This window comes from Oncorhynchus nerka, linkage group LG18 (assembly GCF_034236695.1).
Source record: "Oncorhynchus nerka isolate Pitt River linkage group LG18, Oner_Uvic_2.0, whole genome shotgun sequence".
Classification (NCBI taxonomy): Eukaryota; Metazoa; Chordata; class Actinopteri; order Salmoniformes; family Salmonidae; genus Oncorhynchus; species Oncorhynchus nerka.
Genome location: NC_088413.1, coordinates 80,861,141 through 80,878,613, shown reverse-complemented (window position 1 = coordinate 80,878,613; position 17,473 = coordinate 80,861,141). Strand labels below are relative to the sequence as shown.

At 51.1% G+C, this 17,473-nt stretch overlaps 1 protein-coding gene across 1 annotated transcript in view; it reads right to left on the bottom strand.

The window, feature by feature from the left end:
- pcnx1 (pecanex 1) overlaps positions 1–17,473 on the bottom strand; it is a 129,260-nt gene that overhangs the window by 94,596 nt on the left and 17,191 nt on the right. The window contains 4 exon segments of the mRNA XM_065004398.1: positions 1,275–1,468; positions 8,507–8,636; positions 15,042–16,397; positions 16,470–17,000. Coding sequence (XP_064860470.1) covers positions 1,275–1,468; positions 8,507–8,636; positions 15,042–16,397; positions 16,470–17,000 — 2,211 coding nt within the window.

The following is a 17,473-nucleotide window of genomic DNA, read 5'->3' as shown; positions in this document are numbered from 1 at the left end:
CTAACTTTAAGCATCAGCTGTCAGAGCAGCTTACCGATCACCGTACACAGCCCATCAGAAAATAGCCCACCCAACTACCTTGGGGCGGTAGCGTAGCCTAGTGGTTAGAGCGTTGGAATAATAACCAAAAGGTTGGAATCCCCGAGATGACTAGGTACAAAATATGTTGTTCTGCCCCTGAACAAGGCAGTTAACCCACTGTTCCCCTGAGCAAGGCAGTTAACCCACTGTTCCCCTGAGCAAGGCAGTTAACCCACTGTTCCCCTGAGCAAGGCAGTTAACCCACTGTTCCCCTGAGCAAGGCAGTTAACCCACTGTTCCCCTGAGCAAGGCAGTTAACCCACTGTTCCCCTGAACAAGGCAGTTAACCCACTGTTCCCCTGAACAAGGCAGTTAACCCACTGTTCCCCTGAACAAGGCAGTTAACCCACTGTTCCCCTGAACAAGGCAGTTAACCCACTGTTCCCCTGAACAAGGCAGTTAACCCACTGTTCCCCTGAACAAGGCAGTTAACCCACTGTCCCCCGGTAGGCCGTCGTTGAAAATAAGAAAGTGTTCTTAACTGACTTGCCAAGTTAAAAAAAGGCAAAATAAAAAAAATGAAATACAAATCCCAATATTGTTATTTATTTTTGCTCCTTTGCACCCCAGTATCCCGACTTGCACATCTATCACTCCAGTGTTAATGCCAAATTGTCATTATTTCGCCACCATGGCCTTATTGCCTTACCTCCCTTATCTTACCTCATTTGTACACACTGTAAATATACTTTTTCTACTGTATTATTGACTGTATGTTTGTTTTACTCCATGTGTAACTCTGTTGTTTGTGTCGAACTGCTTTGCTTTATCTTGGCCAGGTCGCAATTGTAAATGAGAACTTGTTCTTAACTGGCATACCGGGTTAAATAAAAAATATAAAACATATTATACTAACTGCAAATCCTAGTTCCAACCAGTCCTTATCACAGGACACCATGCTTCAGCAACATCTTGACTCAGATAAAACCGTACATATTACTCCGAGCATTGTGGGTAACGTAGTTCTTCATGCTAGAACTCCGTTCTCACCCTAGTGGGACTCTTGGCATGAACATGGCAAGAGTGGTAGAGCATTATGGGTACTGTAGTACATTATGTTACACTTCCCTACTGATTTCATGCTGCAGACTGGTAGAGCATTATGGGTGCTGTAGTACATCATGTTACTCTTCCCTACTGAAGGCTGGTAGTGCATTGTGGGTACTGTAGTACATTATGTTACACTTCCCTACCGAAGTCATCCTGCAGGCTGGTAGTGCCTACGGTAGAGGCCTTGTCCTGAGAGCCCTCCAGGTGTGTACTTCCATTCCTGGCCAGCAGGGAGGCGCTAGCGCTCAGCACGGTCACCTGGGACGGGGTTCTGGACGACTGACCTTTCACCTGGGAAGTAGAAGGCTGGGAGGCCTGGCTGAGAGCCTCCTGAAGACTGAATGGAGGAGAAGAGTGACAGGGACAGGAGGAGAGGGGGACATGGGAACGAGGACAGGGAGACAGATGAGATACAATATGGGAGGTGAAGCACAGTAACAACACAGACGAGATGTGGAGGAAGGAGATAAACACTAGTTAGATATAAAATGTTTTAAATATCAGATAAAATATCAGGGGAAATAGGTTGTGAGAATAAGAGCAGGGAACCCAATAGGACATTTATAAAAATGGCAGACTAAGAAAGTACACCGGAAAGGGGGAGGACGTGTACTCAGTCAAAGATACAGTAGGTGATAGGGTCCACCCCTAGAAGGCTGGTACAGGGAAGAGAAGCAGGAGGGAGAAGGCCAGTCCAACACTAGGAGGCCGGTCCACCAATAGAAGGCTAGGAGGCCCGGTCCACCCCACCACTAGGAGGCCCGGTCCACCCCACCACTAGGAGGCCCGGTCCACCCCACCACTAGGAGGCCCGTCCACCCCACCACTAGGAGGCCCGGTCCACCCCACCACTAGGAGGCCCGGTCCACCCCACCACTAGGAGGCCCGGTCCACCCCACCACTAGGAGGCCCGGTCCACCACTAGGAGGCCCGGTCCACCACTAGGAGGCCCGGTCCACCCCACCACTAGGAGGCCGGTCCACCCCACCACTAGGAGGCCGGTCCACCCCACCACTAGGAGGCCGGTCCACCCCACCACTAGGAGGCCGGTCCACCCCACCACTAGGAGGCCGGTCCACCCCACCACTAGGAGGCCGGTCCACCCCACCACTAGGAGGCCGGTCCACCCCACCACTAGGAGGCCGGTCCACCCCACCACTAGGAGGCCCACCACTAGGAGGTCCACCCCACCACTAGGTGGCCGGTCCACCCCACCACTAGGAGGCCGGTCCACCCCACCACTAGGTGGCCGGTCCACCCCACCAATAGGTGGCCGGTCCACCCCACCAATAGGAGGCCGGTCCACCCCACCAATAGGAGGCCGGTCCACCCCACCAATAGGAGGCCGGTCCACCCCACCAATAGGAGGCCGGTCCACCCCACCAATAGGAGGCCGGTCCACCCCACCAATAGGAGGCCGGTCCACCAATAGAAGGCCGGTCCACCAATAGAAGGCCGGTCCACCAATAGAAGGCCGGTCCACCACTAGGAGGGCCGGTCCACCACTAGGAGGGCCGGTCCACCACTAGGAGGGCCGGTCCACCACTAGGAGGGCCGGTCCACCACTAGGAGGCCGGTCCACCAATAGAAGGCCGGTCCACCAATAGAAGGCCGGTCCACCAATAGAAGGCCGTTTAAGAAAAGTAGATTTATTTTACTGTAGTTACCCTTTAATTCAAGTGTACAGCCACCTAGCCCTGTTGTTTGGTTAGCGGTGTTTCTGTAGTACAGCCACCTAGCCCTGTTGTTTGGTTAGCGGTGTTTCTGTAGTACAGACACCTAGCGCTGTTGTTTGGTTAGCGGTGTTTCTGTAGTACAGACACCTAGCGCTATTGTTTGGTTAGCAGTGTTTCTGTAGTACAGACACCTAGCCCTGTTGTTTGGTTAGCAGTGTTTCTATAGTACAGACACCTAGCCCTGTTGTTTGGTTAGCAGTGTTTCTATAGTACAGCCACCTAGCCCTGTTGTTTGGTTAGCAGTGTTTCTATAGTACAGCCACCTAGCACTGTTTTGTTAGCGGTGTTTCTATAGTACAGACACCTAGCGCTATTGTTTGGTTAGCGGTGTTTCTGTAGTACAGCCACCTAGCGCTGCTGTTTGGTTAGCAGTGTTTCTGTAGTACAGCTACCTAGCACTGTTGCTTGGTTCTGTTATAATCTCCACCCGGCACAGCCAAAGAGGACTGGCCACCCCTCATAGCCTGGTTCCTCTCTAGGTTTCTTCTTAGGATTTGGCCTTTCTAGGGAGTTTTTCCTAGCCAACGTGCTTCTACATCTGCATTACTTGCTGTTTGGGGTTTTCGGCTGGGTTTCTGTACAAGCACTTTGTGACATCAGCTGACTTAAGAAGGGCCTTATAAATACATTTGATTGATTCCTCAAAATGTTCTCCTGTTTCCTTTCATTGTCTAGCAGCCAAAGGCATTATATCCTGGTTTCTAATAGCAACTTAAGATAGTTGTTGCATCTTTAGATCTCCCCTTCTTTCTACAACGGTTATTTCCATCTGTCCATGAAACCGTTTCCATGTGCCGGTGTGCATTTCAGAACAGTGTTTTGCTTACCACCGTGCGCACATTACTGCGCCTAAAATATATATATATATAGTTTATCAAACTAAACATTCTGATCTGTTCAATCAGTTGTATTAATATTGATACCCGTGCATACCTCCACTACACTGTCTTGATACGAATCATGGGGATTAAGAATTATACGCAGTACCCACTGAAAAATACGTGCGTATATACCCTTGACTACACCATTACAAGTCTGTACTGTTAGCTTCCATTACCATCCCTCTCAGAGATATGCATGGCAGTATGCCTCAGCTCGATCGGCTCAATAAGACAAAGCGTCCTGATCTGGCAGGTTAGTGTCCTCGGGATACACTCGAGGGAGAGATGTCGATGCTATAGCATCCATCCATCATCTTTAAAATCAATACTCTCCTTTTCCCCCCAGGTAGATGCAGACTATTTTTGCCGTACAAAACGCTGCGTCCTTTGACAATAGTGCCCAGATGTCCTGGTCTTGGAACTGTGTAGATTTTACTCTAAATTTGAAACGTTTATTTCACCCCTATTTTCCATCAGAATGTGACCCTTCCAACCAAAGAGGTGACCAAACGTCTTGGGACTCTTCAACCATATGCTGCTGCTGCTGCACATTCCTGGACCTAAAGTCAAATACGTTTTTTGTGCTATTCCCCTGCAAGATCATATTTCTAAGTGTTACTTAGCCACTGAAATGTTAAACGAGGAGAAAGTAGGCTGTCAGCCACTGGCAGTCTGGGATCAATAAGATTCAAAATGCTCAACGGTCTCAACACGGCTTCTCTAACACTCTGCCGATCCTTAAAGAAACCCATCGTTATCTCATCATCCCAAATATGAGCATGCCGTCCTCCACCTCCACCTCCACCTCGGGACACATGCTTGGCCAACCAGCTCAGCTCTGAATCTGTCTGTTAGGAGTTTCCTTGTTTCTGCTCGAAATAACACAGGAAATGTCACGATTTGATTTGGGAAGTAAAGGAGAAACAGATTGAAAACCCCAAAAGAGAAACAAACAACAAACACAAGGAAAAGTTAAACTCGTACAGGAGAATGGAAAGAGTTTGAGGCAGAGAGAAACACATCATGCACCACGAGGCAATGGTACAAGGAATCGTCCTCCCTGCCTTCCAGTGACAGGACCTAATCCCCCTCCCTGCCTTCCAGTGACAGGACCTAATCCCCCTCCCGCCTTCCAGTGACAGGACCTAATCCCCTTCCCCGTCTTCCAGTGACAGGACCTAATCCCCTTCCCTGCCTTCCGGAGTAGAGGACAGGACCTAATCCCCTTCCCAGTCTTCCAGTGACAGGACCTAATCCCCCTCCCCCAGCCTTCCAGTGACAGGACCTAATCCCCTTCCCCGTCTTCCAGTGACAGGACCTAATCCCCCTCCCCCAGCCTTCCAGTGACAGGACCTAATCCAATTCCCCGTCTTCCAGTGACAGGACCTAATCCCCTTCCCAGTCTTCCAGTGACAGGACCGAATCCCCCTCCCTGCCTTCCAGTGACAGGACAGGACCTAATCCCCTCCCTGCCTTCCAGTGACAGGACCTAATCCCCCTCCCTGCCTTCCAGTGACAGGACAGGACTAATCCCCCTCCCTGCCTTCCAGTGACAGGACAGGACCTAATCCCCTCCCTGCCTTCCAGTGACAGGACAGGACCTAAGCCCCCTCCCTGCCTTCCAGTGACAGGACAGGACCTAATCCCCCTCCCTGCCTTCCAGTGACAGGACCTAATCCCCCTCCCTGTCTTCCAGTGACAGGACAGGACCTAATCCCCCTCCCTGCCTTCCAGTGACAGGACCTAATCCCCTCCCTGTCTTCCAGTGACAGGACAGGACCTAATCCCCTCCCTGCCTTCCAGTGACATGACCTAATCCCCTCCCTGCCTTCCAGTGACATGACCTAATCCCCTCCCTGCCTTCCAGTGACAGGACCTAATCCCCCCTCCCCAGTGACAGGACCTGCCTTCCAGTGACAGGACCTAATCCCCCTCCCTGCCTTCCAGTGACAGGACCTAATCCCCCTCCCTGCCTTCCAGTGACAGGACAGGATCTAATCCCCCTCCCTGCCTTCCAGTGACAGGACCTAATCCCCCTCCCTGCCTTCCAGTGACAGGACAGGATCTAATCCCCCTCCCTGCCTTCCAGTGACAGGACAGGATCTAATCCCCCTCCCTGCCTTCCAGTGACAGGACAGGACCTAATCCCCCTCCCTGCCTTCCAGTGACAGGACCCTAATCCCCTCCCTGCCTTCCAGTGACAGGACCTAATCCCCTCCCTCCCCAGTGCCTTCCAGTGACAGGACCTAATCCCCCTCCCTGCCTTCCAGTGACAGGACCTAATCCCCCTCCCTGCCTTCCAGTGACAGGACCTAATCCCCTCCCCTGCCTTCCAGTGACAGGACCTAATCCCCCTCCCTGCCTTCCAGTGACAGGACCTAATCCCCTCCCTGCCTTCCAGTGACAGGACCTAATCCCCCTCCCTGCCTTCCAGTGACAGGACCTAATCCCCCTCCCTGCCTTCCAGTGACAGGACCTAATCCCTCTCCCTGCCTTCCAGTGACAATCCCTCTCCCTGGTGACAGGACCTAATCCCCCTCCCTGCCTTCCAGTGACAGGACCTAATCCCCTTCCAGTGACAGGACCTAATCCCCTTCCAGTGACAGGACCTAATCCCCCTCCCTGCCTTCCAGTGACAGGACAGGACCTAATCCCCCTCCCTGCCTTCCAGTGACAGGACCTAATCCCCCTCCCTGCCTTCCAGTGACAGGACAGGACCTAATCCCCCTCCCTGCCTTCCAGTGACAGGACAGGACCTAATCCCCCTCCCTGCCTTCCAGTGACAGGACCTAATCCCCTCCCTGCCTTCCAGTGACAGGACAGGACCTAATCCCCCTCCCTGCCTTCCAGTGACAGGACCCTAATCCCCCTCCCTGCCTTCCAGTGACAGGACCTAATCCCTCTCCCTGCCTTCCAGTGACAGGACCTAATCCCCCTCCCTGCCTTCCAGTGACAGGACCTAATCCCCCTCCCTGCCTTCCAGTGACAGGACCTAATCCCCCTCCCTGCCTTCCAGTGACAGGACCCTAATCCCCCTCCCTGCCTTCCAGTGACAGGACCCTAATCCCCCTCCCTGCCTTCCAGTGACAGGACCCTAATCCCCCTCCCTGCCTTCCAGTGACAGGACCTAATCCCTCTCCCTGCCTTCCAGTGACAGGACCTAATCCCCTCCCTGCCTTCCAGTGACAGGACAGGACCTAATCCCCCTCCCTGCCTTCCAGTGACAGGACCTAATCCCCCTCCAGTGACTGCCTTCCAGTGACAGGACCTAATCCCCCTCCCTGCCTTCCAGTGACAGGACCTAATCCCCTCCCTGCCTTCCAGTGACAGGACCTAATCCCCCTCCCTGCCTTCCAGTGACAGGACAGGACCTAATCCCCCTCCCTGCCTTCCAGTGACAGGACAGGACCTAATCCCCTCCCTGCCTTCCAGTGACAGGACAGGACCTAATCCCCCTCCCTGCCTTCCAGTGACAGGACCTAGGTGACAGGACAGGACCCCCCTCCCTGCCTTCCAGTGACAGGACCTAATCCCTCTCCCTGCCTTCCAGTGACAGGACTAATCCCCTCCCTGAATCCCCCTCCCTGCCTTCCAGTGACAGGACAGGACCTAATCCCCCTCCCTGCCTTCCAGTGACAGGACAGGACCTAATCCCCTCCCTGCCTTCCAGTGACAGGACAGGACCTAATCCCCTCCCTGCCTTCCAGTGACAGGACAGGACCTAATCCCCCTCCCTGCCTTCCAGTGACAGGACAGGACCTAATCCCCCTCCCTGCCTTCCAGTGACAGGACCTAATCCCCCTCCCCCTGCCTTCCAGTGACAGGACAGGACCTAATCCCCTCCCTGCCTTCCAGTGACAGGACAGGACCTAATCCCCCTCCCTGCCTTCCAGTGACAGGACCTAATCCCCCTCCCTGCCTTCCAGTGACAGGACCTAATCCCTCTCCCTGCCTTCCAGTGACAGGACCTAATCCCCCTTCCAGTGACAGGACAGGACCTAATCCCCCTTCCAGTGACAGGACAGGACCTAATCCCTCTCCCTGCCTTCCAGTGACAGGACAGGACCTAATCCCCCTCCCTGCCTTCCAGTGACAGGACAGGATCTAATCCCTCTCCCTGCCTTCCAGTGACAGGACAGGATCTAATCCCTCTCCCTGCCTTCCAGTGACAGGACAGGATCTAATCCCTCTCCCTGCCTTCCAGTGACAGGACAGGACCTAATCCCCCTCCCTGCCTTCCAGTGACAGGACAGGACCTAATCCCCCTCCCTGCCTTCCAGTGACAGGACAGGACCTAATCCCTCTCCCTGCCTTCCAGTGACAGGACCTAATCCCTCTCCCTGCCTTCCAGTGACAGGACCTAATCCCCCTCCCTGCCTTCCAGTGACAGGACCTAATCCCCCTCCCAGTCTTCCAGTGACAGGACAGGACCTAACCCCCTCCCTGCCTTCCAGTGACAGGACAGGACCTACACTGGTGTTAGAGGAAGGAATGAGTGTGAAATAGTTTGATGGAAGTAGACGGAAGGGAAGAGTGGAACCTGCTGCATGACCCCAGAGCCCCACCTTTGACCATGTCCATTACCCAACATGCACAGCTCTACCCAGAAACCCCATATCCCTGTCCTTTACGATTACCCAACATACACTGCAAAGGGTACCCTCCCGGACTCCCTCCATGTCCGTTAGCCAACATGCACAGCTGACCCTGACCCCTGAGCCTGTCCGTGGACGGCCCAGCATGCATTGCGGAGCGTACCTGAGAGGTGATCCGATGAGGGAGGAGGGGGGCGTGGGGTTACTCCCCGCGTTGTGCCGCCGCCGCACTGCCTGCCGACGGAACGTACTACGCTCACGCCGAAACGTCACCGTGTCCTCGTTTCCGGGGGCTGTCAAGGCGAGAGAAAGCGCAGTGAGGAAGGGTTAGCAACATGGCTGACAACCATAGAGTTGGATTGAGGACACATTTGTACCAAAGCCTGATAGCCCTTAAATGGAGCTGACCAGGCTAGTCACAGAAGCTGCTATTGGAAAGAGATGATATCTCTCGTACATCTCTATGGTGACCAGACGTTCAGGCCCTGCGCTAGCCAGGCCCACGACGTTCAGGCCCTGCGCTAGCCAAGCCCACGACGTTCAGGCCCTGCGCTAGCCAAGCCCACGACGTTCAGGCCCTGCGCTACCCAGGCCCACGACGTTCAGGCCCTGCGCTACCCAGGCCCACAACGTTCAGGCCCTGCGCTACCCAGGCCCACAACTTTCAGGCCCTGGCTACCCAGGCCCACGACGTTCAGGCCCTACGCTGCCCAGGCCCACGACGTTCAGGCGCTACGCTACCCAGGCCCACGACGTTCAGGCCCTACGCTACCCAGGCCTGATTACTTCTGCAACATTTAAGGCCCGGCCCGAAACCAGAAATAACTTCTTCCATCAGTAAATCCATTAGCTGCTTCTCTCTGTCACTCACTGCCTCCCTGCACACAGCACGCTCTGCTCATGGTTCTCGGAGTCTACGTATCCGTAGCAACGGCCCCTCTTGGCCTGCTCTGCTCATGGTTCTCTGAGTCTACGTATCCGTAGCAACGTCTCCTCTTGGCCTGCTCTGCTCATGGTTCTCTGAGTCTACGTATCCGTAGCAACGTCTCCTCTTGGCCTGCTCTGCTCATGGTTCTCTGAGTCTACGTATCCGTAGTCTCCTCTTGGCCTGCTCTGCTCAATGAAGAGACATGAGAGAGCAGTTAGCCGTTTTCGTCACTCTAAACTCCGACAACTCAAGGAACATTATTATTTTCTGTGAAATAATCTCTCCTGTCTTATATTGGACGATGTTGAAGTACTTCTGACATCATGTAATGATCTTAGTCAGATATGAGTAAATGGCATCTCTCCGGTCTTATATTGGACGATGTTGAAGTACTTCTGACATCATGTTATGATCTTAGTCAGATATGAGTAAATGGCATCTCTCCGGTCTTATATTGGACGATGTTGAAGTACTTCTGACACCATGTAATGATCTTAGTCAGATATGACTGTACTGCCCAGCAGAGCACGAGTAAATGGCTCAGCTTCAAAATGTTAGTGATCAATTTAGTGATACTCAAGCCCATAGCAGAGCTCTGCAGAGGGGCCTCTACAACTCTAAATTAACTTTGGAAAATCAGTTCTACTGCCATTTTACATTGTTCTCCCCTAAATCAGGGACGGATTTAGGCCGTGGGACACCAGGTGTGTTTTCAGGTAGAAAAGAAAACCAGAAGTACTCCAGACCTGGTGGAGTAAGAGTTGAATACCCCTGCCACAGGGATATCAGAACAGTGACTAACAACACTTCCTGCCTGAACATCAGACAGAGATACTAAAGAGGGGGTCATGGGTTAAGTAAAATCAGTTGAAAGAAAGTTATGAAACAACACTACTAAAGCCCATCACACACACACACACACACACACACACACACTCAACCAGTCAGATCCATACATGTCAGAAGATAGGTAAATACAACCAAACCAAATGATTCATCTAAACTAAAAATGGCCAAGGTCACACGACCTGTTAGTAACTGTCCTCCTCGGCGTGTATTATAGGTGACACTACCCTGTCTACCTCTCAATTTCTCTCTGCAGGCGTAAATGGAATCTCTCAGCTCAGCTGCAAACCAAGCTACACCAGGGTAGATGAGGACTGTTTTACCGTCCACTCACTACCAACCCTGGCAGACAGGTCCAGACACACCCAGACTGTGGTGGTGTATATATACACTGGCGCCCAGCTGACTGACTGAGAAAAGAAATTACCCAGCATCCATACCATGACTCATAAAAGACCGACAAATTACAAGACAGGAAATCGCTAATACCAACTCCGAGAGGGGAAACGCCAACGCTATTACCAGGTCCTTATTTATACCAACTCCGAGAGGGGAAACGCCAACGCTATTACCAGGTCCTTATTTATACCAACTCCGAGAGGGGAAACGCCAACGCTATTACCAGGTCCTTATTTATACCAACTCCGAGAGGGGAAACGCCAACGCTATTACCAGGTCCTTATTTATACCAACTCCGAGAGGGGAAACGCCAACGCTATTACCAGGTCCTTATTTATACCAACTCCGAGAGGGGAAACGCCAACGCTATTACCAGGTCCTTATTTATACCAACTCCGAGAGGGGAAACGCCAACGCTATTACCAGGTCCTTATTTATACCAACTCCGAGAGGGGAAACGCCAACGCTGTTACCAGGTCCTTATTTATAGTGTTATGACTGAGATGACATTGTAAAGCTACATACAGGGGGTAAAGATGATGATGTACAGGTTCTTCAGAACACTTTTCTCACCCAGTGACTTCTTCCACATGTTTCTTTAGAAAGGGTAACTCTGGGTCTTCCTTTCCTGTGACGGTCCTCATGAGAGCCAGGTAACTCGAATGAACTTATCCTCTGCAGCAGAGGTAACTCTGGGTCTTCCTTTCCTGTGGCGGTCCTCACGAGAGCCAGTTAACTCTGGGTCTTCCTTTCCTGTGGCGGTCCTCACGAGAGCCAGTTAACTCTGGGTCTTCCTTTCCTGTGGCGGTCCTCACGAGAGCCAGTTAACTCTGGGTCTTCCTTTCCTGTGACGGTCCTCATGAGAGCCAGTTTCATCACAGAGCTTGGTGGTTTTTACGACTGCACACAAACTTTGAAAGTTCTTGACTGACCTTCATGTCTTGAAGGACTGTCGTTTTGTCTTTGATTATTTGAGCGGTTCTTGCCATAATATGGACTTGGGTATTTACCCAAATAGGGCTATCTTCTGTTTACCATCCCTACCTTGTCAAAACACAACTCATTGTCTCAAACGCATTTAGGAAATAAGTTCCACAAATTAAAAAGGCACAACTGTTGATTGAAATGCATTCCAGGTGACTACATCATGAAGCTGGTTGAGAGAATGCCAAGAGTGTGCAAAGCTGTCATCAATATAATAAAATATATTTTCATTTGTTTAAACACTATTTTTGGTTACTACATGATTCCATGTGTTATTTAATAGTTTGGATGTCTTCACAATTATTTCTACAATGTAGAAAACAGGCAAAATAAAGAAAAACCCTGGAATGAGTAGCTGTCCAAACTAGCCACTTTAACAATGTTTAAATACTGCTTTATTCATCTCATATGTATATACTGTATTCTATTCTACTGTATTTCAGTTAATACCACTCCGATATTGCTGAATCTAATATTTATATATTACTTAATTCCATTCTTTCACTTTTAGATTTGTGTTTTTTCTTTGTGTGAATTGTTCGATATTACTGCACTGGTGAAGCTCCGTAACACAAGCATTTCACCACACCCACATCTGCTAAATATGTGTAAAGTGATCAATCAAATTTGATTTCACAATACCAACCTAATTGACAGAGTGAAAAGGAGGAAGCCTGTGCAGAATAAAAACATTTCAGAACATGCATCCGGTTTGCTATAAGGCACTACAGTAAAACAGCAAAGAACTTTGTCCTGAATACAAAGTGTTATGTTTAGGGAAAATCCAATACAACAAAGTATCACTCTCCGTATTTTCATGCATAGTGGTGGCTGCATCATGTTATGGGTATGCTTGTCAATTATTTAGGACTGCTCGACTAAGGGAACGTACAGATAATTGTATGTGCGGGATACAGAGATGAGGTACTCGTTTAAAAATCACGTTAAATACTATTTTTTGCACACAGAGTGAGTCCAATGCAACTCATTATGTGACATGTTAAGCACATTTGTACTCCTGAACTTAAATAGGCTCGCCATAACAAACGTGGTTGAAAACTCACTGACTTGAGACATTTCACCTTCTAATTTAACACACAAATTTAAAAAATTAAAAATGTCTTAAACAACATAATTATTTGAGATTATTGGGGTAGTGTGTGTAGATCACAAAATCACAACTGAATCCATTTTTAAATTCTAGGCTGTAACAACAAAACGTGGAAAAGGTCCAGGGGTGTGAATACTCGAAAAGGCACAGTATCATATAGCATAAGAGCAGACATGACCTGTGATCCAAGTTTCAATTGAAATGGATTCTTTGTCATCGATTCATTAGAGAAATTCTAATAGGTCAGAAAGTGGCAGCGATGACAATCTAACTGTGGAATGTGCACGTCATGTTATGGGCAGCAGAATTACAGTTAGAGGAAAAACATTAGTCTCTGGGAGGAAAAACCCTCATTGCAGTGAAAGACTACTAGCTACATGACTTAACAGTGCAGTGAAGGCCTAGACCACTAGCTACATGACTTAACAGTGCAGTGAAGGCCTAGACTACTAGCTACATGACTTAACAGTGCAGTGAAGGCCTAGACCACTAGCTACATGACTTAACAGTGCAGTGAAGGCCTAGACCACTAGCTACATGACTTAACAGTGCAGTGAAGGCCTAGACCACTAGCTACATGACTTAACAGTGCAGTGAAGGCCTAGACTACTAGCTACATGACTTAACAGTGCAGTGAAGGCCTAGACCACTAGCTACATGACTTAACAGTGCAGTGAAGGCCTAGACTACTAGCTACATGACTTAACAGTGCAGTGAAGGCCTAGACCACTAGCTACATGACTTAACAGTGCAGTGAAGGCCTAGACCACTAGCTACATGACTTGACAGTGCAGTGAAGGCCTAGACTACTAGCTACATGACTTAACAGTGCAGTGAAGGCCTAGACTACTAGCTACATGACTTAACAGTGCAGTGAAGGCCTAGACCACTAGCTACATGACTTAACAGTGCAGTGAAGGCCTAGACTACTAGCTACATGACTTAACAGTGCAGTGAAGGCCTAGACCACTAGCTACATGACTTAACAGTGCAGTGAAGGCCTAGACCACTAGCTACATGACTTGACAGTGCAGTGAAGGACTAGACTACTAGCTACATGACTTAACAGTGCAGTGAAGGCCTAGACTACTAGCTACATGACTTAACAGTGCAGTGAAGGCCTAGACCACTAGCTACATGACTTAACAGTGCAGTGAAGGCCTAGACTACTAGCTACATGACTTAACAGTGCAGTGAAGGCCTAGACCACTAGCTACATGACTTAACAGTGCAGTGAAGGCCTAGACTACTAGCTACATGACTTGACAGTGCAGTGAAGGCCTAGACTACTAGCTACATGACTTGACAGTGCAGTGAAGGCCTAGACTACTAGCTACATGACTTAACAGTGCAGTGAAGGCCTAGACTACTAGCTACATGACTTAACAGTGATGTTAAATGCTTCGATTCAGTTTCTATTAAAGCAAGTGTCAGAGCTTCATGACAAGCACCTATTTGACATCGTTCGTCAATCCTCTATGGCAGAAAAAACACTGAGGTTACTATGAGAGGTTACTAGTCCATAATGAAAACAAGATAACCAAACTATCTGATCAGCTTACCACCCTGACACAAACTACCCACTAAACTATAACCCTAGAAACCCACTAAACTATAACCCCAGATACCCACTAAACTATAACCCCGGATACCCACTAAACTATAACCCCGGATACCCACTAAACTATAACCCCGGATACCCACTAAACTATAACCCACTAAACTATAACCCCGGATACCCACTAAACTATAACCCCGGATACCCACTAAACTATAACCCCGGATACCCACTAAACTATAACCCCGGATACCCACTAAACTATAACCCCGGATACCCACTAAACTATAACCCCAGATACCCACTAAACTATAACCCACTAAACTATAACCCTAGATACCCACTAAACTATAACCCCGGATACCCACTAAACTATAACCCCGGATACCCACTAAACTATAACCCCGGATACCCACTAAACTATAACCCCGGATACCCACTAAACTATAACCCCGGATACCCACTAAACTATAACCCCGGATACACACTAAACTATAACCCCGGATACCCACTAAACTATAACCCCGGATACCCACTAAACTATAACCCCGGATACCCACTAAACTATAACCCCGGATACCCACTAAACTATAACCCCGGATACCCACTAAACTATAACCCCGGATACCCACTAAACTATAACCCCAGATACCCACTAAACTATAACCCCAGATACCCACTAAACTATAACCCCGGATACCCACTAAACTATAACCCCGGATACCCACTAAACTATAACCCTAGATACCCACTAAACTATAACCCCGGATACCCACTAAACTATAACCCTGGATACCCACTAAACTATAACCCTGGAGACCCACTAAACAATAACCCTAGAAACCCACTAAACTATAACCCTGGATACCCACCTCGTGAAGGGCCGGCGGTGGGAGCGTCCAGGGGCTCTGAAGAGAAGGCTGTCTGGCTGGGTAGACTATTCCTGGACCTGGTTACTGACTCCAGCTGTGAGGCCCTGCCCAATAGGGACGCAGCGTCCAGGACCTCCCCCTCTTTGGCTTCCAGGTCAGATTTGGAGGTGGTGAGGGGTCGGAGCCCGGCGGCGGGGGCCCCCAGGCGGTGGGGGTCGTTAAGGCAGGCGGACGCCGCCGTGCCGCTGTCCAGGCTCAGCACCCGGGCGTGTGTTTTGGCGCTGCCCGTGCTGGGTGTCCGACCAGAGGTGCGACGCTTGCCTCGTCCCCCGGCCCTCCCTCCTCCCGTCTCATATTCAGCCTGGGCTTTCTGTGAAGAGGAGGAGGTGGAGGCTGTGGTGGCGGCTGTGTGGGAGTGGCTGTGGGAGTGGCTGTGCTTGACTTTCAGGGCACGGTAGCGTCCCTCGGGGGAGTGGCAGGAGTGGGAAGTGGTGGAGGAGGAGGAGTCCGTGCTGAAGTGATGTGATTGGGTGGACTGAAGGCTTGAGGCACAGCTAAGATCACTGGCTTCGCTCCACTCCTCCTCTCCACCCCCGGCAGCGAATACCGCACTGCGCGGCTTGGCCATGCCGCGCAAAGACACGTAGTCCCGGTGACGGCTGGCATCGAAGCTGCTCGCCCGTTTCTTACCGGTCCGGCGGCGCCCGCTGTTGCGCCCGGCTCCCAAGGAGGAAGAAGTTCGTTGGACAAGGTTGGCGGATTTCACATCCTCTTTCTCTCCGCTCCCTCTGTCCTGTTCCCTGCTGACTGTGCAGGCCGAGCCGTCAGCACTGGTCCTCATGCTACTGCTGTAGGAGGGGCCTGCTGGAGGGTCCTGGCCCGAGGCTGGGGGGTTGGTGATAGAGGGGGACGTGGCGGAGGAGGAGGGCTGTTTGGCTGTTAGCTCATTGGCATGAGGGTTCTTATTAGCCTCCCTGGAAGGCAGGCTGTTCAGTCCTCTTGAGATGCTAGAACCAAGGCTGGACCCCAGAGTAGAAGTCCTGCCCTCCCCTGTCGAGGTGGACCCGGGACCAGTAGCAGCAGCCTCCCCACCTCCCCTCTCCCTCCCTGTCCCGCGCTGCTCATCCCCTGACAGGGACAGTAAACTCTCCACGTGCGTGGAGCTGGTCTGCTCACTGTGGAAGCTGCTGACGGTGCTGTTGGTGTCTCGGTCTGTGCCGCTGCAGTAACTCTCTGTGGAGCCGCTGCTACGTGTGCTCAGGCTGCGGAGGCTGTCTGCACTGACCTTCCCCCCACCACCACCACCACCACCCTGGTCGGCCTGGTACAAACCTGACCCCCCCTCCCCTGCCAGCCCTAGTCTGCAGGATTCCTGCTGGTGTCTGTAGCAGGCTGTAGAGCAGCCAGAGGTAGCGGCCTGGTACAAACCTGACCCCCCCTCCCCTGCCAGCCCTAGCCTGCAGGATTCCTGCTGGTGTCTGTAGCAGGCTGTAGAGCAGCCAGAGGTAGAGGCCTGGTCCGGATGCTGCTGGCAGAGCCTTTCAGCCGCAGCCCCCTCCGTATTCCCCTGTCCTCCAGCTTCAGCCCCTGGCCGGCGGGGTCTGGCAGCTTCCAGCTCACACACCGGGTCCAGGCCCCCTCTCCAAGGAGGGGGGTAGAGGCTGAAGTCAGCTGAGGGCAGGGAGGGGTCGGGGAAGGCTGATCCAGCAGAGCTGGAGGTGCGGGGTAGACCCCGGGTACGAGGCTCCTTCCTGAAGGACTGGGAGTGTAACCCGGGGGTGTGGGCCGACCCCTCTGTGTCGCAAGAGGACATGGATTGGCTGAAGGGATGGGAGGCGGAGCCACAATGGTTTGCAGGGTCGCAGGAGAGCTCGGAGGGGCCAAGGGAGGTGGAGGGCTGCATGGAGGCGAAGGAGTGGCTGGAGACAAGGCAGTAAATCTTTGGGTCAGACATCATGTCTGGAGGGGAGGAAAGGAGATCAATTAGTGAAGTTCTCTTCTATGTGATCAATTAGTGAAGGTCTGTTCTCAGGTCTGTTCTACAGTGGGGCAAAACAAGTATTTAGTCAGCCACCAATTGTGCAAGTTCTCCCACTTAAAAATATGGGAGGGGCCTGTAATTTTCATCATAGGTACACTTCAACTGTGACAGACAATATGAGAAGAAAAAAAAAAATCCAGAAAATCACATTGTAGGATTTTTAATGAATTTATTTGCGAATTATGGTGGAAAATAAGTATTTGGTCACCTACAAACAAGCAAGATTTCTGGCTCTCAAAGACCTGTAACTTCTTCTTTAAGAGGCTCCTCTGTCCTCCACTCGTTACCTGTATTAATGGCACCTGTTTGAACTTGTTATCAGTATAAAGGACACCTGTCCACAACCTCAAACAGTGAGGGAGAGAGGAGACCGAGGGACGGAGACAGAGAG